We start from the raw sequence: 23,966 nt of genomic DNA, 5'->3' as shown, positions 1-23,966 counted from the left end.
TTCTACAGGTGTTGTAATTCCAAGTTTTAATGAAGGTACAGCATTTGGTTTAAGACGTCTTTCAGCGCATGTATTTAACAATTCAGCTTTTAAGTCGGGCTCGTAATCATCATCTGTAAAGTGCTCTGAACATATGTAAGTGGTTTTTGGATTCCACTCACCATCACGTCGGCATTTCTGAACCCAGACAGTCAACAGATAATCATCACGTGGGAATCTATGATATTTTATATGATTTGTTTCAGGTAAAGATATTGTTTTTACCAAACTATTTGTACACACAGCCACTGTACACCGCGTACCTGGCATTGTAATGTTTAAATACAACTTTTTAACAGCGTTTAGCCTAACAAAACAAATTCACTTTAAATTCGTGTTCTTAACATTTTGCCTGCTAGTTATAATTAACGAAGCACCTGTGCACTTGATATAAGCAACACTAACATTTTATAACACACGCACTCTCAATTAAACTCCTCACAACAATAACTCTCCCAGCATTACGCTGTAGTTTGACACGATATTACGAGCAGATGTGCTTGTAAACTAAGTAATTGATAGGAGCGGACGGGCTGGCAAGCCGAGCCGGGGCTGCAAGCGACGCGATGCGCAAGCGATCGAGGCAACCTCTCTCTACTAACCTTGGTTCAGACACCCTTATTTTGTAGGACATAACTAATTCAAATTGGTGTAGACACTTCAAAGGCCAGACATGTACACACAACCGCCTTCACGGAGGCTCGTTCAGTGACCTGGAACCCTCGCAGGTCCACCAACCAATACCTTTCGGAAGGCCTATACTCCCTTCTGCAGTAAAATTTATTTTTCGTGTGAGTGCAGTTTTATTACCATGTCATTGATATTTTGTCTCTGAACCATTAACACATCAATACATAATCATGTAAATTGGTGTTTAAGTTACAATATCTGGAAGATAGTTTTAAATTGTGTCAACTTAAGAATAATTTTTCTATGCTGGCTCAGCCAAACTGTAGAGTTTTCGTCAGTTGAATATTCAAGATATAAATTATTTAATAAAACCTTTATGATAATTCAGATTTACATAGTGCACATATTACTTGAATTGTATAGTAAACCATCAAAATATAGGTACCAAAAATAAAATGAAAATTAAATGGGAATACTACATTCTTTATGTGTTTAATCATGCTTAAATTCTTATTTCCTGCTTAAGATGTGATCTCACCTTTTTTACCCTCCTAGGAGTAGAGTTACAGAAAATGGTAAAAGGGAGTTGTTAGACTTTGTATCTTCATTTTTCGTACCACTTATCTTAATTTTTGTTTGATTTGCTTCAGAGATATGATTTCCTGTAATAAAACTATTTGCAGTACCACCTTTTCACCCTCTAAGGAGTGGAATTTGAGAAAATAGTAAACACTAGTTAATTTTTGTGTATATTCATTGCAGTCTCCTACCCTGCTAAGCCTTCAGCACAGCTACTTATAACCCACAAACCAAGGAACCCCAAACTGTGCGCAAATAATGCCTTATGTGCGACCTCTGATAGAGACATTTTTGTTGTTGATTATGCAGGTAAACTAGGAATCCACTTGTACCACTCATTTTTTGTAACTTAATATTTTAGTTTTGGTGAATGAAGCATAATTATTACAATGAGAACATGTTTGTTAAGTTTTTAATGTTAGCTCTTTATTACAAATGTTTTATTATGTAAAAGTTTAATTTATCCATTTGATCATTTTAGTCTATGCTTTGCTAGCAAACAAAGTAGTTGTATTAGTATTAAGGTGTATACTATGTGTACATGAATTTTTTTCAGTTAGTTAAATATAGCAGGACATTAGTTTTGGAAACAGAAATAAACAAACGGCAAAGAAACCTGATTTGCTGCATCAAGAGAGTTGCTGCAAAAAAAAGTTTCTGTTAGTGATTTATGTAAGTATGCGTGTTAATGTTAACACAAATTCCTGCCATAAAAAAAATTATCGGGTGCATTTGTAGTTGCACGTGGCAAGAGGCGGAGTTTCACAGGTGCACACTGTGCAGTTGTCAGCGCCCAGGTCAAGCATGTCTCCGACGTTCATCTCCAGGGACCCGTAAACGCACTTGTCCGCACCTATGAACAAGATTGCAGAAGTCATTCAGTTGGAAAGCTAAGCGAAGGCATCTGTCAGTTCTTATAAAGGATACATCACAGCATAATCAAACAAGCAGGAAAATACCTTTCTGTGAACTGCAAAAATGTTACCTAGTACATAAAGGCTTTTTTAGGGCCCCGCCTACCCGGAAACACACACACACACACACACAGTGTGCAGAGCTTAAGAAAAATAAATTCTGGTTAGGATGTATTTTGGACTACAGCCGCCAGGGGTTTGTTTCATGGATTTCCAACGGCGCTGAACAGCCCATCGTTCACAACAACTGGCTCAACTGAATCCATATCATCATCACATATCCACATATATTACCTAACAATTCTCTGCTTTTCCCGTCGCTTCTCGTGTGGTGGACGGCTGAGACTCGCTCGAGCGCAAATTTCGCGCCTCGTTCGGGGGCCCTTTTTTGCCCCACTGGCTCATTTCTCTCGGCTAATTTTTGCCTCATTCGATACCTACGACACTTTTCTGAATTGTTAATTGCTTCTGCTTGGGTGGTTTCGCTTGTTTTGTTTGTTTTACCCAACATAACCCGTTTTTCGCTCAGGCATTTTGCGATTAATGGCTCCAAAATCAAAGTTAGTAACTTTGATAGATATTCCACTTCACTAGCACCATTCAGTGCTCACTCACGAGCAACTTAAAATTTAAATCGTGCAAATCGGTCTATTACTTCTGGAGTCACAGCCATAGGCGTGCCTACAGGGGGGGCCAGGTGGGCCATGGCCCCCCCTAGTGTAATCACTCAGATCGGAATTTTCTCTAATGCGTTCGTTAATATTCGTATATTCCTGGCATTGTGACACTCAAACTGTTTTTCAGTGTTGCAGCATGCTAATTAATAATATGTTTAAACATTTTATCGTTCTGGAAATACAGCCGCCTTAGTTTACTTAAAACACGAGGTTCCTTAAAATGGCCAAGCAAAAAAAAATTTAAGAGGTTTGTTAAAGTTCTGTTGTCTGAATTTCTGTGTTTGCATTCACTAAAAAGAAGTTCATTTCAAGGTAGATCTGGACCAAGCTATTGGAAAATTCGAGGGGGGAAAAATGTGTAAGTACCCTTTAAACATTGTCTATAAAAAAAACATATTTTCAAGATTTTAAAAATTATAAGGATATAAATATTATCTAGTAAACATATCTCGTTGATACTGCACAAAATATAAACACGACAATGAGTGAATGTATTTAGGCTATTTAACATTCTAAATTTAGCTTCTGATTTAAAAATTTAGCAGGCCCCCCCCCCCCCCCTAATGGAAATGTCTGGGCACGCCTATGGTCACAGCTCTCACTGACTTAATTTCGATGCTCCCCTCCAACGTTCTTTAAGTAATCATTGCAAATGTTAACCAGATGAGTCATACATAATGACCACGAGCAAATTCTGCTATTCTAAGATATATTTATTTGAACTCTCTAGCTTTCACAGTTTACGAGTTTTAAGCGGTGTCGAATCATCAACCGAAGTGTCACCCAACCCAAGATTAAAGATATTAATATTCCTGTCAAAAATTCGTGTCAAAATCTATGTGCTTGGAAAAATGCTCAATTCATCTGAGTGTGGTCTGTTTATGAATAGCATTTAAGAATATGCTAAGGGCGGATGAGTAGTTCTGTTCCGAGATTTTGTTTAGAAATTGTATTTTTAGAAGAGTAAAAATAGTGTTAGGGCATGAAACATCTTGTACAGATTCTTGAAAGCAATCGAGGATCTTGCATTACGACTTAATCTTTATTAAGGTATATGCCATATAATGTGTGCCAACCATTAAAGGCTTTGTCCTGTTGGTTGGCATGTTACAATTACAAATAAAATAAAAAATAAAAATAATTGAAACCACTCAAATCTCATAGTTGTCCTATGCAAGATGAGAAGACTGCATGTCAGCTCAGAGCCTTACGCTTAGAGGCGATACCGAGCTAGAAGTACCGACGAGAGTCGAATTAATCTGCAGTACGATGATGTTTAAAGCAAGTATTAAAAACAGCTGCTCTGTGGCAAGAAAAAAACACACACGAGCATTACTGCATGCAGCCCAGTAATGACCGGGATACCTAAGATGCACATAAAGTTTGGACCCTGCCCGAACACGCCCGAATAGTTCACCTTCGGCCAACTTCGGGATTTGTTTTATTTTTGCGCGGGAAAAAATTAAATTCAAATATTAATGTAATTAAAATGAAAATAAACCCGAGGTTGGCCGAAGGTGAATTGTTCGGGTAAGTTCGGGCAGGGTCCAAACTTTATGTGCATCTTAGGTCTCTCAGTGATGACCCAATGGTCAAGGCCATCAAACGCCCGAATCCACTTGGGGCGAAAAAAAAGAAAAAAGAAAAGAGTTGCTCAATTCCATGTCTGATTAGAGAATGGAAGAATGCCAGATGAAACAGCACAGATTGTCCCATGTGACCAGTCAAAAAGAAGCACAAAATAAAAAAAAATATATGTGACTCAAAGATTCCTTCTCGTTACCTTCTTCCCGCTCAGCGAATAGTAATTGTACCAAATGTTTTTTTTTGTTTGATAGTAAGATGCAATAAAAATGGCAATTACTGCCAATGCTTTCATCATTATCAAACTCTACTAAAGCAGATGTTAAGTTGGTGGAAAAGTTTCTCATTGCTTAACTTTTAGATTCAAGATGAAGCTATGTTCAATCGGATGGAACTGCCTGAAGAGTCTAAGCAATGCTTCTCTGTGAAGCAGAATAGCTCAGCTGTTGCAACCAACCCCAACCTGAGGGTACGATCAAAAATTGACTAACAGGATACTCCAAAACAGGGCAAATCACATGTCGCGAAAACCTTGGGTCGGGCAACGGGGAAAAGTCACAGATGGCATTACGTAATGGAATGTCTACTTTCATTTACCAACTGTCAATTGTGAAGGCTCACATATTAAATATTTATGGTCCATTTTATAGTTTGGCTTGATTATTTCCTTAATAAGTGTTAGTGCAACGGGTCGTAAGTTAATTGATTGCAATATTTCTTCTCAGAATGCTCAAAATTCTTATCTCACTGCATTTTGTCTGAGATATGCAAATATGTACAGTATTCAAATAAGCTTTTCAAGGATAAGTAGGTAGCTGTGTGTCAAGTGGAACTTAAAAGTCATGTTTCTGAAGTGCATAGCCCATGTACAAGGAGCAAAGGTAACACCTTAAATGAAAAAAAGTTTTAGAATTTGAAATAAATAGTACAAATTAATGTGTACCGTACTTTAAATTAAGATAAGAAAAATTTTCAAACATATTTTATTAATGTAGCCTGTGAGCCATCGTGGTTAGCGAAAAGGCAAAGACTGTTGTGGATAAGATTACAATAATCAACATATTATAGACAACTTTAATTATAGTTTCGAATATTAAATAAAAACATGGTTTGGAATTTCCTACTTCAATTAAATAAACAATAAGAAACACAACAAAGAGAAATTTTTTTGTCATTTCCAGCGTATACAGCATTGTAGCGTCACTCCACTAACACTTTTTCTGGAGTGAGGAGTGGGGTGCTCAATAGCCATCTCCTCTGCCATCAATCTACCCTCTCATGAGCGTTGCACTTTTCGTTACATTGTGATAAGTCGTCTCTTCGACGTAGCCTTCTGGTGGCAAATAATTTTTCACTTCAAAATAATTTCATATGCTTGGATAATGAGGTAAACAGCAATAACTACGAATAAATTGAGAACTTATCATGGGATGTGTAAAGAGTTACTCACTTGTGCGTTTCTGTGCTTCATCATCGGGCAACTGCCGCAGACGATCTCCTTCTTCCGCTGGAATTCACATTTGTGTTATCAGAAGTTAGTTTAGAATTATTAACAGTATGTAGTTGAAAAACACAGCATTGCATTAGGGACTGCATATTTGCAAAACCTTTTTGATGTTAAATTGTGAGTACAAAGTCACAGAAAGAATACGTGAAGTTAAAACGCCCTTTCCCTAGTCCATTGGCCCAGGAAATTGAAAGTCCAGGAAATAACATCCTTATGCAGTGTAGACAACCACCAAGGAACTGAACCCGTAAAGGGGTCAAATATGGGTAAATAGAGTCAATGTCAAAATAATATTATATGTGCCTATTAACTTGAAAGTTTGTGAAAGTACTGTAGGGTAGTAAAAATTAGTTTAAACATTTATTCTAACAGTTTTTTTCTTTTAAAATTAATATTAAATGAGCAATTGGAATGTAACATTTAATATAGTTCAAATCTTTAAAATGGTTATGTTAATTCTTAAATTATAAACAATTAAGTAAAAAAAAAAATAATACATAAGGAAAATGCATAACACAAAAGGAAAGAAACAAAATATTTTTTAGACATATATACTTTTAAAGAAAATAGCATGCATGCAAATAAAATTACCAGTCAAAGCTAATATTTATCTACGCCACAAGTGGTCATCATGTAGTTATTTGTTCTGTTTGATTAAAAAAAGGTTTTATGTGAACTATGGTGATGACTAACGGGATACGTCATGAAAGTACCTCACAACAAAACCGTCAGTAAATAGTGAATAGTTGACAGAACGCACTCTGTAAATACTTACGGCAGCGGTACGTGACAGGGCAACATCCTCCGTAATAAACAGGTATACATCCACTCCTTATATCTTCGTCGTGACGCAGTTCAATACCACAGTAAATCCTCTTGCACCAAGGTTCATTCAGTGTACCTGGAAAATATGTGAGGGCATATTCGAAAAAAAAAATAAAAAATTAAAAAAACGTAATATTGTATAGCAATTTTTTTTTTAAACTTTGAAGTTTAGATATTGGATTGCTATCCAAAAATAAATGTTCTTAGGTCCTTGATCCTTCCTTGACATGAAATCAAAGCGTTGTCCTTCAATGAAAAAAAAAAGATATTAAACACACATCGTAAAAATCCTTTTTTTTTTTTTTTTTTTTTGGCTCTGCTTAAAAAGCGTAGGTAGATATCAAAGTTCATTTTGTAAACTTTATTTTCACATCGCCTTATATGTTCTCGAATATTCCAAAAGGATAGATAATTCTTTGCTGGATTGCAAGTGAAAACTCCCATGAAAAATAACATACCCATTTACTCTCATAAATCTAAGCATTAAACAAATTTTAAGTGTTCCTTACGCTAAGTATATTAAACACGCATTATAAATTGTTTACTTATCCGGTCATTTTTGTCTTAAAGCGGGAGTTCCCAAATTTTTGAGACCAACTGCTCTCATAATACACGCATTATTTCACACTTGTCCTAAAAACAATTAAAACAAATTTATTAGCATAAACCTACAAACTATAATTTCAGAATTGAATTATGTTTGTTTTGTAAAATTTAAATTAAACTTGGGAAATCGTTATTAATAAAAGTATTTTATAAATAAATAACATGAGGCGGTAGAAAAGATCAAACTTTACTGTTAAGGTAGTGTAAGCTTATGCTCTATTGTATTGCTAGTTGAGCTATTCACACAGGTAGGTAAAAAAAGTGAGTGATTCTGTGATACCTAAAAGCAGCTATGCCCTTTTTATCGCTTGGAGGCACCCCTGAGATTTATGACGCACACTTTGGGAACCCGTCTTACTGACATTCTTTTACAATTTTACAATACAATGTTTATGAATACAAAAAGATTCCATAAGATGAAGCACATTAATTTGCCATTATTTTTAATAGTTTTTTTACACAGTAACCTTTGATTAAAAAACACACAAACTAAATTTTACATTCATCAAGAAATGTTATGCTTCCAGGCATGATATAGGCAGACTGGAAGGGCTTACAATCAGGCATTTCGAGCCCCATGAATGCAGAACATTCCCTTCTACTGGTCACCCCATCCTAATGCAACTAAGGATGCTAAACAAGTAAATCGTGTTGAGGACTTATAATATCTTCTTACTGTAAATTATATGCGAAACAAGAAGGAAATGAGCTATCATAAAATTAATAATTTTTAAAAAGAGAATATGAGCCAAAAAAATCAAGGTTTTCTTGAATGAAAACAGTAAGTTTTGAACTGAAAAGTTTACTAAAATAAAATAAAACAAGAACGATCTCATACATACCATCATAGCCTTCTTGGCAGACACACACTTTGCAGGGTTCTTCATCTGGGTAGTATTTCTGACCTTGCATCAGAATTTTCCCCTTGTGCTCACATGTTATGTCTGTGGTGTTTTTTGTTGCATTCGCTGGGGAAAAAAAATCACATTACTAATTATTCTGTGAGTCGTCTTCTTTTTTAACAAGAACAAGACTATTATCTTTAAGTTTAAAGAAAATTTATTCCTTGGAAATTCTGAAAATATCCTCAATTGTGTTGGTGGTTAGGATTACGTTTTTGATTACTATCAGCCGGATTATTTCTCACAATTGTGAAACAATGTGGACGTTGCAGTGAGTGGTGTGAGTTTTCTCGGGGTATTCCTGTTTCCCACCTCTAAGGAATTTCGTCATTGCTCCAATCTTATCTCATCACCTCTCGTCGTCCCTAATGACCCCGATGTTGACGATGCTAACTCGCTAATTAATTCATTAATTCATCCACTTTAAATTCATATGCTTCTTATCCCAATTCACGTAGTGGATTTTAAAATTTGGCTATTGAAACCACGGCTTCCAAATGCCCGTTCTACAGTGCCACGGAAACTGAGAGCACTATCGCGTCTGCTGCTTCCACAATGCACGGAAACGTTACAAATGGCAACCAATGAAATTGCATTTCAAGGTTACAAAAATTTAATTTTAAAAAATATTTTGATATCATAGTACGGGCAGAATTTACACACATAAAAATTAAATGACAAAGTAATAAGAGAACATACAGTACTTCTGGTATGCCACATCACAAAAAATATGGTTACCAAAAGAAAATGAATTAATTTTCATTTGTTTATTTGCCTGATAATAGAAAATTTTGCCTGATAATAATGTTGCATTACTTCTCACACTCAATTTAGCTATGTTAGTATTATACATTATAATTAAAGCTACTATCTAGCTGGTGGGCCCAAAACTATATAAAAAACTAGGTCTCAGTTTCAGCAACTAGAGTTTATCCCCTAGGTTGCTACTGCGTTATGGCCAACTCAAGACGTCAGCGCCCGTCACCCGCGTCTGCGCCTGCTTCAAATTTTACGCTCTGTGCTCGCGTCCGTAACATTGCCGGGTTGCGTTTCTGGACGTAACGTTGTTTTTGGCCTTCCCTTTGCCACAAACACTGTAATTGTGCCAGTCAATCCCCTAACACTTCGTAAACACGAGACATGCAAGGATGTACAACGGGCGCGCGTGCGCGCTCCACGTGATGTCTCACGCGGCAGTGATTGATTATTTTGTAATGTCTGTAACGGTTAAATCAGCACGAGTCAAAAAACCGCAGTCAATCTTCTCTGGTTTTAGTTGGAAATATTTCTATGTTAAAGGGAAAAATAAGTTTCCCAATTAAAAAAAAAAAAAAAACACGCATATCTGGAATAATGTAACCTACCTTTCTAATAGTAAAATATGTTTTTAACCCAGTCCAGTAGTTTTCAAGTTTTTTTTTAAATTGACCATATAAGTATCTGTAGATTAGCACTGAAAAAAGTTTCTTTAAAATATTTTTTTAACAGTCTAAGAAGTTATGAACAACTTACGGCAGAACTGGCTCTCGGAGCAGCAGGCATCGTGGGTGTACTGAGGGATGCAGTTGGGTGGTCTGTACTCAGGATTGAACAGCTCCGGACATTCAATTTGTGCACACATAATCTTTGCACTGTAAACAGCGGGACATTTTTGAATGAGAAAAAAAAAACATTTCATTTTGTTCATACGTCCATGCATTACTTAAACTATTATCTAAGATTAGCACATTATATTTTGTTAATTTTAATTATGAACATTTGTGTGTGTTGTGCAACGGACCATTGAAAAAAAAACACTGAATAGTGACTAGATTCAATGCTCCGTGATATTTTCAAGCCAATTTTTTTTGTTTGGCAATAATTTATGTATATGAAAATGTATCATGTGATGGAGGTGTTAGGGGTGTTAAACGCAATCACAACTCAGGCATGACTTAAATGGTGAGTACCGAGTCAGTGCTGAGTGTTTCTGAAATATATATCTTGAAATTTTCCATATTTTTACTGTATTCATAATTTTTAACTATTTATCCTAATTTTTGAAATGTCATGACATAATCATCTCTCCCAGACATTCTACACCCTGTTGCAACCAAAATTTACTTACAGACACAAGTCTGTAAGCGCCGAGAGGAAATAACTTACTATTTCACTCTGGCGACTACAACTATCACGATAATCAAACCAGTTCACAAGTGTTGACTTCAACAAGTATCTAAAGCTAAGTCATATGTAGGGGCATGTAGATTTCCCGAAAAGATTTCGAGACTAGCTGTAAGTTAAAACACTGTAGCATCGTCTGTGTTTCGTGATTGGGTGAGTTTATCCCAGATACAGATCGACTGTAAAAATACCAATCACAGTAATTAAGTGCGGAAGCAAATGCGTCCTGAGTGGCTCGGTCAAATAAGGCAACGACGTCTCTCGCAGACGGCCGTCAATCACAAGGAAGAAACCACAGGTGCGGGTATACCTTGTTACAGTCTAATAGGCGTTCAGATAGTTTCACGAAAAATGCCTGCCCCTAGTCATATGTCATGTCGACCCAAAACATTTAGCACGGAATCTTTATTGCAAGCGGTATCAAACTATTTGAAATTGCAAGATGGCGAGGCCTGATTCCCCTCAAGACCCTGCCACATTCACGCATTCCCGTCTGTCTGATCTGCCCGACTGTGTTGTCCGGCCATGCTGTCTGATCTGCCCGACTGTGTTTCTGTAGTAGCGTGCTAAAACTATTTTTTACTTGACCGATGCACTTAATATGGTTCACTTAGTGTTGCAGGACAGCACGGTAAATTGCCATATATATATATATATATATATATATATATATATTTATCTTAGCTTTCCCCGACAGTTTTGGACAAACAAAAAATTAATGGAAATGTGTATTAATGAATTGCAATAAATTATCTGGGCTTTCGAGGCTAAGCCGCGTAGAAGTGGTGGATTGTAGACACCAATGTTTCGCTCTGCATCGCAGCAAGCATCATCTGAGTTGAGAAGGCAAAATTAATGGAAATAAATTACAAATACAAAAAAATTATAACAAATTAAAACAATATAGTTGTACGGAAAAATTATTTTATAGCAAAAGAAAAGAATTTGAAAGCAAACAGCTTGCGAAGAGGTTCTATCCTCCCCGATCTGAAATTCTACGTACGCTCATGTTGACTAATATTGTTCATGACGTCCGATCCAAGCGAATTCACCATTAACACCTGACGTCGTATGTCGCGAGAGCCAGTCGGACGCCATATTATCATCTGCACTCGGGTAAAACCTCGCACACAAGAAAGACGCGGCCGCGCGAATGTGGTAGGTGATGTTTCAGTCTCTGGGAACACCTGGGCGACGTTTAACTCTGAATTTGTAGCCTATGTATGTAGAGGCCGAAAAACATTTCGTGAATTCATTTCGCTATAGGATGAAATTCAAATACATATACTTTTGAGCTGATTTCGCTATTGTCTTACTGTCTATCCAAAGGGCCCTAGGCCAATGAGAAACCATCGAGCAAAGAATCAGCCAGTCACAATGAGAGATCACATTTCAAGGTTACGAAATATTTTTTTTTAAAAAATAAAATTAATATCTACTCTAGATGATACCACAGGCAGAATTTATTTATAAGTAGAGACCTGCAAAATTCGAGGATTCAATGACCTCCAGGATAGACTCTACTACACTATACACATTCGGGCAAATGACACCTGTTCATTGGCTGCTGACTTGTGAGTCGTCTCGACCGAGTGTCTGTGATTTGACACTTATTTGAGCGAGGGTCTCATTACTCCAGATTAACAGTGAACCAATTGCAGAAGCAGCGCTAAGGTATATTTATTTGAATTGTAACATATCACGAAATGAATCCGAGAATTTTGCAGGTCTCTATTTATAAGATTAAGATAAAAATAAATAATATAACAATATAATAATAGTTATTCTTGTTTGAAACAATTTTTAATGTATTTGGAATATAAGCAAACATGTCCACCACCGCAACCAATTAGCTACTCGGCTTCTATTGGTCGCACGGAGACACGCAAACGGAAGAGCTCAGCATTGCCGAGCTAATCCGTACAAGTCCGTCTCCGTCTGCGTGCCATTGTAGAACTGGCCTTAGAGTTACCTTTCCCCGTAGTCCCGACAGACGCAAGCTGCACTGCAGGCTCTATAGTAGTCTCCGATGCTCGCACCTGGCTCGTACTGTTCACCACCGACGTGACATTTGTTATTGCTGCGCGACTGAAGATTTGCTGCAATCAAAACAATTGTTGACAGGCAATGTTATTTCCATATGTTATGACTTTGAATAAGTTTGAAATCTGCCGTGAAGTTAACAGAGAGACCTGGCACCAGGATGAACTTCAAACCCTTGTACATAAATAAGTCGGACTCTGCTGTCCATTGGCTGTTGCCACATTTTACCTCCCATCATGTACTTTCGCGAAAAGATTTCTAGACCTGCTGTAGAAAAGTCTGTGTTTCGTGGTTAGATGCGTTTATTCCAGGCATATGTCTACTGTCAGCCCACTAATAGTGTTTTTAATGACCCGGCCAAATAAGGCAATGGCTTCAGTAGTATAGGATAGCCGGTTCTAAAACTGGCTTCTGGCTGTGGATTGATGATTGTCGGTCCGCCATCTTGGATTGTGACGTCACGGCGGCCATCTTGGATGACTTTGACCTTGACCTTTGACCTTGACCTTAAATTTGATCCTCAAAATTGGGCAAAAATTGCCCAAAATTCCTCAAAAATCGCCAAAATTTCAATTTTTGTGGAAAAAAATTCCGCCAAAAAATCTCAAAAACTTTGATAAATTGAAAATTCCCGTTTTCGAGGGAAAAATTTCCCGTTTCGAGGGAAAAATTCCCGTTTTTAGTCCTTTAAAATCCCAGCGGCTGAAAATTCCTAAAACTGGCTTCCTAAGAGTTAGCCGCTTATAAGCCATTTCTAGGAATAAGGATACCATGACCACCATCTTGGATTATGACGTCACCGTTGCAAATTTTTTTACGGTCGCCATCTTTAAATCTTTATTTATTATCCGATTTTAATGGGAAAAAATTTGAAATTTATAAAAAATTCAAATAATATAAATTTAATAAAAAATATTTAAAAAACAAACATTAACGACACGGAGTTAGATTCCTCGGTTCGAACCCGACGAGGGCAAAAAAATTAAAAAATGGCGACCGATCCTTCCCTCATGGTGGCTGCAGGCAGACTGACTCCCACAACTTTTTTTTTTCAAAGTATATATAACATCATCTAGTATGACGCCATGTCCGCCATCTTGTCTTCGATGATGGAAGCCATCATCATTGTATCGTCGGCGAGAGTGCGCTGACGCCATGTTAGTTTAATTCTTATCCGCTAGAGTGCAGTAATCATTTATTACTGTGACACCCGCCCTCTTGAAATTTGGCCGCCATCTTGAAAATCCGTAATTATTTAGCTAGGAATTCGGGAAAAGTTCCAAAATTCATTAAATAAATCACTCATTAATTTACATATTTATTCGATCGATTCCTGTCCTCGGTTCGATACCCGATCGATGCAATAATGTTTAATTTTATGTAAAAAATAATAATTTCAATAAACCATGTTCAACATTCGTTAAGAGACTTTAAATCATCTACTACCATCATCCTATCAGACATCAAGACCACCATATTGGAAATTCGTAATTGTAATGCTAGAGATTCGGGAAAAAGTTCAAAATTCATTAAATAAATTAGTAATCCATATAATAATTGATTGGATCGACTAAGGTCCTTGGTTCGATCCCTGGCCGATACAAAACAACTTTAATTAAAAAAAATACTAAAAAAAGTGACAGGTTCGAGAAAATAAAAAACCACAAGTTCTTTTAAAAAAAATTTATTACATAAATTCAATACACTACTACAAGTACAAAAAAAAACACTGACAAATTACTAAAGCCTTTTGGATTCCTCGATTCAAACAGTCTTCTTATTGTACGGACTAAGCCTTTTACATGACTTTAAATGTCTATCCGATCCGGTCATCACCGCAGCCAGAGACGGACTGAAGTTCATATCACTTATATAGTCTCATTAGCCGGTACAACACATGAGTCAAATCAATAACCATGTTCATTATACGTCTCGGACCATTTTTTATAATGACGATGTAAGCTATCGAGACGTGAAATTAGTTTATTGCACTTATTGCACTGAAATTGTATTCTTTGAACATTATTAGAACAACCGCTTCTTTCATGTCTGCGAGCATTTGAGGTGATAGTAAATGATGCACCACAGTATTTGCACTGATGCGAAGTACGCTCTTCATTAATTGAAGTATTCAATGCTGATGAAACTTCAGCTGATGGTGGAACAGCACATATCGAAGTCTCCTCCAGTGTTGTCAGAGGCGTTGCCAACGGGATCTGCCCCAACATCGTCGGCGCTGACGTCATGGTTCCCGTAGTCGATGGTACATCCTCCATCGAGTTCGACGTTAAAGTCGGTAAAGATGCCATCGAAGTCTCAAGAACAGGCAATTACACGACTTATGCACCAGAAGAAACAAACTAGGTGATCCGTACACCGTCGACGTCAGTAACAAACTGAGCGTCCTGCTGTCTAGGACTCGTTTATATACATTAACCGGTTTGAATAATACGCTAGTCAAATCAAGAACAATTTACTAAAATACTAGAGTCAAAACAACATTAAAAAAATAGAAGCACCATCAACAAAAAATGAAGCACATTTGGAAGCACCATCAAAAAAGGAAAAACAATAGGAAGCACCGCCATCGAAAAGGCAGCACATTCGGAAGCACCGACTACGAAAAGGCAGCACATTCGGAAGTACCGACTACGAAAAGGCAGCACATTTGGAAGCACCGTCAACGAAAAGGCAGCACATTCGGAAGCACCGACTACGAAAAGGCAGCACATTTGACAGCACCGACAACGAAAAGGCAGCACATTTGGAAGCACCGACTACGAAAAGGCAGCACATTTGGAAGCACCGACTACGAAAAGGCAGCACACTTGGAAGCACCATCATCGAAAAGGCAGCACATTTGGAAGCACCGACAACGAAAAGACAGCACATTTGGAAGCACCGACAACGAAAAGATAGCACATTTGGAAGCACCGACAACGAAAAGGCAGCACATTTTGAAGCACCGACTACGAAAAGGCAGCACATTTGGAAGCACCGACAACGAAAAGGCAGCACCACCATCGAATAAGGAAGCACATTTTGGAAGTACCATCGAATAAGGAAGCACATATGGAAGCTCCATCAACAAAAAAGGCAAAAAGGAAGCACAAGTTGCGAGATCTAAGTCTTAATTAGAAATCAGAATACAAGAAATAAAAACATTAAATGTTTATAATTTTAATTATTTATTTTATTTCTTTACATTATACAAAAGCAAGTAAAACAAGCCATTATTGTATGTAGCCAGCTTTCCTCAGTTCCTTGAGTATGAAGGATATTTCTTTGATGCACGAATAGTTTCCTGCACAAAGCGAACCATGTAGAAGTCTTAGCCGGTCAACCAATATGTTTGGATCTTTCCATGATGTGTAATCATTCTCTTCTACAACCATCTTCCTTGCACCTTTATAATAAATATTATTATCTCTGGTGTCTTCCATTTTACCACCAACCTCAGGGTAACTTTCATGTTTGAGACGGTGATCATCACAAGCTTGATCAGATTTATTTAATATATCATGTCGTTTACACCGTTTCGGTCTCAGGACACCGCCACATTCTTCGATCTTGGCAGCTTTAGGTGCTTCATCATAGTCTATGTCTTTGTCAACAGCCTCAGAGTCACTGTAACAATCACCGTAGAAGGAATCGCCTTCACCCAAGTTACCGTAATAATTCGATGTTGATGATGTTGAAGTGTCTTCATCGTCTTCATGCTTCCTTTTTAGGAGTCCATCATTTTTACAAAGTAGGAAAGATATACTTGAATTCGGCTGGAATATATTCGCACTTTTCACGTTAATGATTCTTCCATTGTCTTCATTCTTCCGTAAATCATCAACCTCCTTCAATTTAAGTTCTTTGTCGAGATCGGAAGAGCCAAGAAAATTATTGTCGTAATGCAGATCACTCTTCCTTAGGCTAGTAGATTCATCGTTGTCCTCTAGCTTGTACGCAGGCTTGGCGCTACAAGTTCTGCCATGTCTTTTTAGGCTCTCTCTCCGCGTAAACGACTTGCTACATAGAACACAACTTATCATATTGCGCAGTGGATTTTTATCACAGTCATTCTTCTCGTGTTGTCTTTTATTCTTTCTCAAGATAAACTCTTTACTGCAAAACTTACACCTATGTTCTTTCGATACAGCGTCAGATCCCAAATCGGAATTCATATTAGTTACTGAGACTAATGCCAGATACCAATTGAGTGTTTTAAATTAGATCCAATACTTAAATAGAAATTTTTTCATATTTCATCAGCGAGAATTAATATATCTCATGCAAAAGTACTTTATGCATGTAGTTCTGCTTTTCAACAACAGATGTCGCCACATGTTGCTTGCAGGTAAATAATATTTAGTTCTTTTATGCGGGATGCGGGATGCTCACTAAAGAGTCAGGGGCGCCTCTCTCTGTCTGGAAGGTTCTGCGGGCCCCCAGAGCACCGCCACGTAAAGTCGCGTAACTAGAACGCCACTGTTCTGGCAGCTTCGACTTTGACGACGCGATACTTCGGAGGGCTACGAGACCTTTCCACGGGGCGAGCCGGGAGCTATGGAAGGGGGACCGATCGAGCTAAAGCGGGCGACGAGCTACGGGCTTAGAGCATAGAGCACGGTGACGCGGCACGTCGGACGAGTGAGTAGCGCGAGGCAGTGTTTGGGACCGAGGTGCGTGATAAGTAGAGACCTGAAAAATTCGCGGATTCATTTCGTGATATGCTACAATTCAAATAATTATACCTCAGCGCTGCTTCTACCACTGGTTCACTGTTAATCTGGAGTAATGAGTGCCAATTAGAGACCCTCGCTCAAAGAAGTATTGAATCACAGACACTCAGTCGAGACGACTCACAAGTCAGCAGGTGGCATTTGCCCGAGTGTGTAGAGTGTAGTAGAGTCTATCCTGGAGGTCACTGAATCCGCGAATTTTGCAGGTCGCTAGTGATAAGATACAAACAGTAGGGAGAGCCACTTTCGAGCCGAGCTCCATTGGGGAGAGTGAATAGTGAACTCATTAAATATAATTAATTTGTAAAAAATCATTCCTATTGTTGTAATTGAGGGAAAAAGTTCTACATTGTAGTTAATAAATAAAGTGTAATTAATTAATTTGGACTTTTATTCCCACACTTGTAACAATACTCGCTTTTATTATTATAGTGTGCCTGGGCCGACGTTTTTTAAACAGCCTTGAATGACTTTGAGTTAATGGTCCGTGAATCCCTTGTGATCACAGTCAGAGAAGGGGTAAGTTGCTAGACCTATATATGTGGCAGTCGACCAACATTTAACGATTCCTCGAATTTTTTGTAAGACTGGGAAGTTTAGCCTCGCAGTAATATGTGTTCTTTGAAAGATTCTTGCAATTAGAAAGGTTTATTTTTAAAACATGAGTGAATATGCGCAAATTTGTTTTCAACTACTTTTTTGGACGTGAATCACACATAGTTTCTGCACCAGCTTCTAGAATTCGCTATGTCTACAACGGAATCATTTGACTAACAGACCGAAATTTTAAACTATGTAATGATACAGCTCCAATAAAAGCGAAAAGACTTGAAAAAAAATTCAACCCTATCTTTGATCTGATGTTTGACAAAGAATTTTATTAAAATACTGCCCATCTTGCTAAAATTAATGAAACCGTTAATAATATAAAGTTTCCCTTTATGTATGTGAACATGGTTCGCACCTTCCCCCACAGATGGCAACACCGTGTTTGTTACACATTTCCGTTCCTTCACTGTTTTTTTTTAATGGAACAGAATTATTCATGTAAAATTACAGACTTTAGTAAATTTGTTCATTTACAAGAAACAACTGTATCACTACAAAATAGGGTTCGCAGTAATACTGGGTTCGGATTCTTACCCCGAGCACTTATGCAATGTGTTGCCCCAGTACCTCCAATGGTTAAAGTTCTTTGTAAAACTTCCCCTGGATAGCATGATACAACAAAATAAAGTCAGAGTGGTTGAATATTGGACTGCTTTTTCCGTGGTCCAAAAATAAAATTTTGGTTTTGAGAGAAACATCAGTTAAAGTATATAAGAAATACTGAGTATTATCTCGAAATAACGTATTTTAATATGATTCTTGTGGCATTGGAGGGAGTTTCTTGGCAACTGGTTGCCGAAGGAGTGTCCCCGAGGTGTACTCACGGCAGTCGTACTTGACGGGGCACGGGCCGGCGCCGTACACGGCCGTGCAGCCCAGCTCCTCGTACAGCGTGTGCAGCTTCTGGCTGCACTCCCGAGGGATGGCGCGCTCCTCGCCCCGCGCCCCTGCAAACCAACCAGCGGTCCTGCCCCTCACTCACTCACACAGTGCTGAGGGCTTCTCGAGCAGCAGTCCACCTCAAACCAAGAGTTCTTGTGGTAATTCCCAGGGCCTGGGGAGAAAAAAAAAATTCGCGGATTCATTTAGCGATAGGCTAAAATTCAAATACGTAGAGACAGGAAAAATTCGCGGGTTCGATTACCTGTAGGATGAACTCCATAGTTATATGTACACTCGGTCAAATGTCATCCACTCATTGGTTGCTGTCTTGTGAGACGTCCCAACGTAGCAGCCTATGATTCGATAAAGCCTTAGGTTGGGTGTTTCTCATTGGCCCAGTGACCTCCAGGTGAGTTGTGAGCTAATAGCAGAGGCAGCACTGAGGTATAACTGTTTGTATTTTAGCCTATCGCGAAATGAATTCGCGAATTTTTCCGGTCTCTACAAATACGTATACTTTTGAGCTGCTTTGGTTATTGGCTCACTGTTTATCTGGAGGGCTTCGGGCCAATGCAAAACCCTCAACCCAAGAAGTATCCAAAATACAGGCAACCTCGTTGAGACTATTCACAAGTCAGCAACCAACGAACTGGCGTTTTTACCCGAATATACACAGGAGCGTGTAATCTATCCTGTAGGTCACTGAATCCGCAAAATTCATGCATATGGAAAAAAAAGGTTGTGTGAAGGGGAAAGACATATCAAGATGTACTGTAGACACGCATTTTTTCTAATCACTGTGCAGATTCCTTTTGCTGTTCTGGATAAAGACACGATTATTTCGCGTATTGAATTTATTCCAGGCTAGAATCAACATGCCTACATATAATAAAGTTTTTTTTTTTCAATTAACTTCATTTGGCGAATTAACAAGTTATTGAGTAACCAAGTCTCCCTTGTTTATAACTGACTGAGGGTCGTCAAGGGCGTGTCAAGAGCTCTGTCGTCCAATCACCAACGTGAAGCAAATGTATATGTGCTTCAAGTCTACTTTGCCACCCAATGAATCCGCAAAATATTCGTGTCTCTTACTATATTCCGTAATGCCACGCGCTGTTTACACGAGGTAAAGTGCGCGCGAGAGAGTTTTGAAACCTACCAAACGTGTTCCTTATACCGCACATTAGTTGTTCGGGGTTTCACCTGTTAGTCACGACTTAAGCGAGACAAACAAGTCCTGACTCTTCGTAGGTGGTCACGCAACTACTTGTTGGCAGGGACTGCGCGGTTCCAATGACCTCTAGGCTAGACTCCAATATCCTGTAGGCTACGTACTCGGGCAAATTACACCTTTTCATTGGTGGCACCTGTTAACTGGAGCGCTTTTGATTAGAACTTCTTTTATGAGTTTTTTTTTTAAATTGATTCACGGTCCTTCAGATACGATGTGGCTCAATCACTGAAGCGTAGGGGCATGTAGATTTCGCGAAAAGATTTCGAGACTAGATGAAAGTTAAAACACTATAGCATCGTCTGTGTTTCGTGATTGGGTGAGTTTCTCCCATGTACATTTCGATTGTAAATACACCAATCACAGTGATTCAGTGTGGAAGTAAACGCTTCCTGAGTGGCTCGGTAAAATAAGGCACTACTTCTCTCACAGACGGCCGTCAATCACAAGGAAGAAACCACAGGTGCGGGTATACCTTGTTGCAGTCTTATAAGTGTTCAGATCTTTTAGCAGAAAAATGCCTGCCCCTACTGAAGCGGCAAAAAAGGTAAACGGATTTGGATTCTAGTCTGTCGTGAAATGAAACCGCAAATTTTTCCGATCTCTACTTATTGGCTGAGTAGGTAATTCAACCAGTGCTCCGCTAGTTTTTCTGCGCCAGTAACATGATCTGATGCGTGGAAAACATTAAAAGGGGTACGACAGCGCGCTCTGTGATGCACAGCTCGTTCGATTTACGATATAGTAATGGATAAATATCCGCGAACTTCGTTTTATGTATTGCACCGGGATTAACTCCACGCACTTGTACACAAATGAGTCGGTGTCTAGTTGTCCATTGGCTGCTGCGATATTTTACCTCCCGGCCGGATTGCATGTTTTTGGGTCATTTTGAATTTTGATATTATGTTATTGGTTTCCTGTCATTTTGGAATTTACAACACTACTTATGGCAATGACTTTAACGACTTATCGCAGGCGGGCGCCAATTACAAGGAAACAAAGGTCTAGAACGGGTAGGGGAAAGTCGCGTAAATTGGACCGGCGCCTAAATTGGACAACAGGTCTATCTAGCACGTTTGTGGAATGAGATGGGATTTACCGGCGTCAACATGAACTACTTGCCCAAGCGAGCCCTTCGTTCCTTTGTGAGCGCTGAAATGGACGCGGGCTCTAGTGTGTGACGGTAAACGTGTTTTCTGTTCAACGAAAGTAAAATTTTATGAGTAGAGACCTGCAAAATTCGCGGATTCATTTCGTGATATGCTACAATTCAAATAATTATACTTTAGCGCTGCTTCTGCAATTGGTTCACTGGTAATCTGGAGTAATGAGGGCCAATTAGAGACCCTCGCTAAAAGAAGTGTCGAATCACAGACACTCGGTCGAGACGACTCACAAGTCAGCAGCCAATTAACAGGTGGCATTTTACCGAGTATGTAGAGTGTAGTAGAGTATATCCTGAAGGTCATTGAATCCGCGAATTTTGCAGGTCTCTATTTATGAGTGTTTCTAAGAGAAAACTAGCAACTAAGGTAATAAATTAATATTATTTTTATACATATTCGTAATCGCCACATATTTTCAACTCAATTCGATGCCTAGTATATAAAAATATTATGCATTCATTTAATTCAGTGATAAAACTTGTAAAAATGGCCGAGTTTCCTAATTTGGACTGCTTCAAGTTTCCTATTTTGGACCGGTCCAATTAAAGAAACTTAAAAAAAAAACTCATTCTTATTTTGAAACAACCTTGCTGACATTCATAGAACAGTTTTTTAATTACTGTGGGAAAATATATACTTATTAGTCTAAATGAGTTGCTGGGCTGTTGGGAGAAGCGTACGAAAGAGCTGCGGTTATTTCAACAGCTTCAAATGGTTTCAGAAAATCAGGAGTATGGCCAGTCGACCGCACCGTGTTTAGTGACCAACATTTTACGGCATCAGATATTTTAAACCAAAGCAATGGACCAGATTCAGTTCCCTCTACTTCGTCTACAGATAGGCCTATCATTGCTCCAGTAGCAAATACGGCTGCACTTAGTGACAAGCACCTGACCCCAGAGAGAACAGCTGTTTTAAACGTTACGCTGAGTGACATATAGCCTGACCCAGTGGTTGAAAGAAAGAAGGGGAGGGCGAGAAGTGCAGGAATAGCAGGTGAGCTAACAGCAAGCCCGTACAAAAACAGCCTCATCAGTGCCAATGAGAAGCGAGTGCGCCCATCAAAAAGGTTGCGCTCTCCTACCCAGTTACAGGAAGTAAAACAGAAAAGAAAAAGCCAGGGTGAAAGTACATGGTTCTGCAATTTTTGTGACGAGGTAAGCATTGAAGACATGATTCAGTGTATGAAATGTAAATCATGGGTACATTAAAAATGTGCTGGTGTCAAGAAAGGAGTGAAGAAGTATTTTTGTGGTCAGTGTAAGGACAAAATATAATTTAATACATTCTAGTGTCTTTAACAGAAATTGAGAATATAACTTTAAGGGTGTTTTGAAGATAACGTGAAAATAAACAATTTTAGTATTTTAATATCTATTAAACATTACGAGTATCACTTGAAAAAGTATTTGTAAACATTTTGAGAATAGAAAACAATTTAGTTAATTTTAATATCTCTTACAGACCTAAATAATATAATTGTATGAGTGGTCCAATTAGAGATACCAGTGGTCCAATTTAAGAAACCGGCTGCCTAAATTGAACCAATTGCAGGGTCTTGGAAAAATATTTTTTCCCACAAAATGTTTAAATGTTTTTTAACTCTATCTTTATATTATGTTGTAGAAATGTATACTAAATAATAACCAAGTATTATTTTCTTGAAAACATATGTTTGATTCAACAAAATTACAACATTATGGAAACTGGTCCAATATAGGAGACTTTCCCCTATACATTGTTGCAGTCTAATAGACGTTTAGATGTTTTCGTAAAATATACTTGCCCCTAGAAATAACTAATCTGATCGCTCTTTAGACTGCAATATGGTATGCCTGCGCTAGCGATCGTTTCTTTGTAAGAGAGACATTGTCCCTATTCGGCCGGGCCCTTCAGGACGCTTTTGCTTCCGCACTTGATGGCTGAGATTGGTGCGCTGACACCTCAAATAAAACCAGCCAACCACGAAACACACACTCAATGCTACAGAGTTTCAACGTACAGCTCGTGTGAAAATGTTTTTCGCGCAAAGCGCGCGGCACTGACTGGTAAGGAATGACTAGGGCCATGTAATTTTCGCGAAAAGATTTTCCGACCAACTGTGTGTTAAAACTCTGTAGCATTTTCTGTGTTTCGTGTTTGGCTGCGTTTACTTCAGGCGAATGTCTACTGTCAGCGCACCAATCACAGCCATCCAGTGCGGAAGCAAACTCGTCCTGAATGGCCCGGCCAGACAAAGCGATGGCTTCTCTCGCAGACGGCAGCCAATCACAAGGGAATAATCGCTGGCGCAGGCATACCTTGTTGCAGTCTAACGAGCGAGCAGATTATTGCGCGAAAAATGCAGGTCTCTAGGAATGACACGTACCTGTCAGCGGCGCGGCGACCAGTAGTACCAGCAGCAGCATGGTCGCGAGGTCTCTGCGGCCGCGGTCGTCGGGCGAGTGGGGCGCGTCGCGGCTTATAACCGCGGCGACCCGCCGGCGGCGTCATCCGGGGCGGTCAAGGTCGCCGGCCCGCACGACGAGCGAGCACGCGCGGCCCCCGCCGGCCTGTTGCCATGGCTGCCCGCGGGGCGACGAGCAGCAGCTTTCACTTCTCCCCCCCCCCCCCTCCTGCCGCGAGAGCACCGAGGACACGAGCACACTGGATGGATGAGCGCAGATACACTCCAATTAAAACTATCATGACTTCGTGCTGGCGACCTTCAAACACAGGCTGAGGAAACATCTCTGCAGCACCTGCCCAGCATGATCACTCCACGGCTTACCTACCGCAAGCATGTGCGCACGAACATGTGGGTGAATGGTCTTAATGTAATACTTAGAGACCGGAAAAATTCGCGGGTTCAAAGAACTTGAGGATAGACTCCA

General features: G+C 39.0%; 1 protein-coding gene across 1 annotated transcript; it reads right to left on the bottom strand.

The window, feature by feature from the left end:
- Positions 1-1,646: 1,646 nt before the first annotated feature.
- LOC134543135 (kielin/chordin-like protein) lies at positions 1,647-23,573 on the bottom strand. The gene is made up of 8 exons (XM_063387976.1): positions 23,462-23,573; positions 18,636-18,758; positions 12,399-12,525; positions 9,776-9,894; positions 8,204-8,329; positions 6,706-6,831; positions 5,874-5,930; positions 1,647-2,101 (listed from the first exon to the last, which is right to left on the bottom strand). The coding sequence occupies exons 1-8, from the start codon at positions 23,499-23,501 to the stop codon at positions 1,968-1,970; spliced, it is 852 nt and encodes a 283-aa protein (XP_063244046.1). The 5' UTR covers positions 23,502-23,573; the 3' UTR covers positions 1,647-1,967.
- Between the last annotated feature and the right edge of the window lie 393 nt (positions 23,574-23,966).

This window comes from Bacillus rossius (assembly GCF_032445375.1).
Source record: "Bacillus rossius redtenbacheri isolate Brsri chromosome 9 unlocalized genomic scaffold, Brsri_v3 Brsri_v3_scf9_2, whole genome shotgun sequence".
In the NCBI taxonomy this organism is placed as follows: domain Eukaryota; kingdom Metazoa; phylum Arthropoda; class Insecta; order Phasmatodea; family Bacillidae; genus Bacillus; species Bacillus rossius.
The sequence above is the reverse complement of the archived record's forward strand: the minus strand, read 5'-3'. Positions and strand labels throughout refer to the sequence as shown.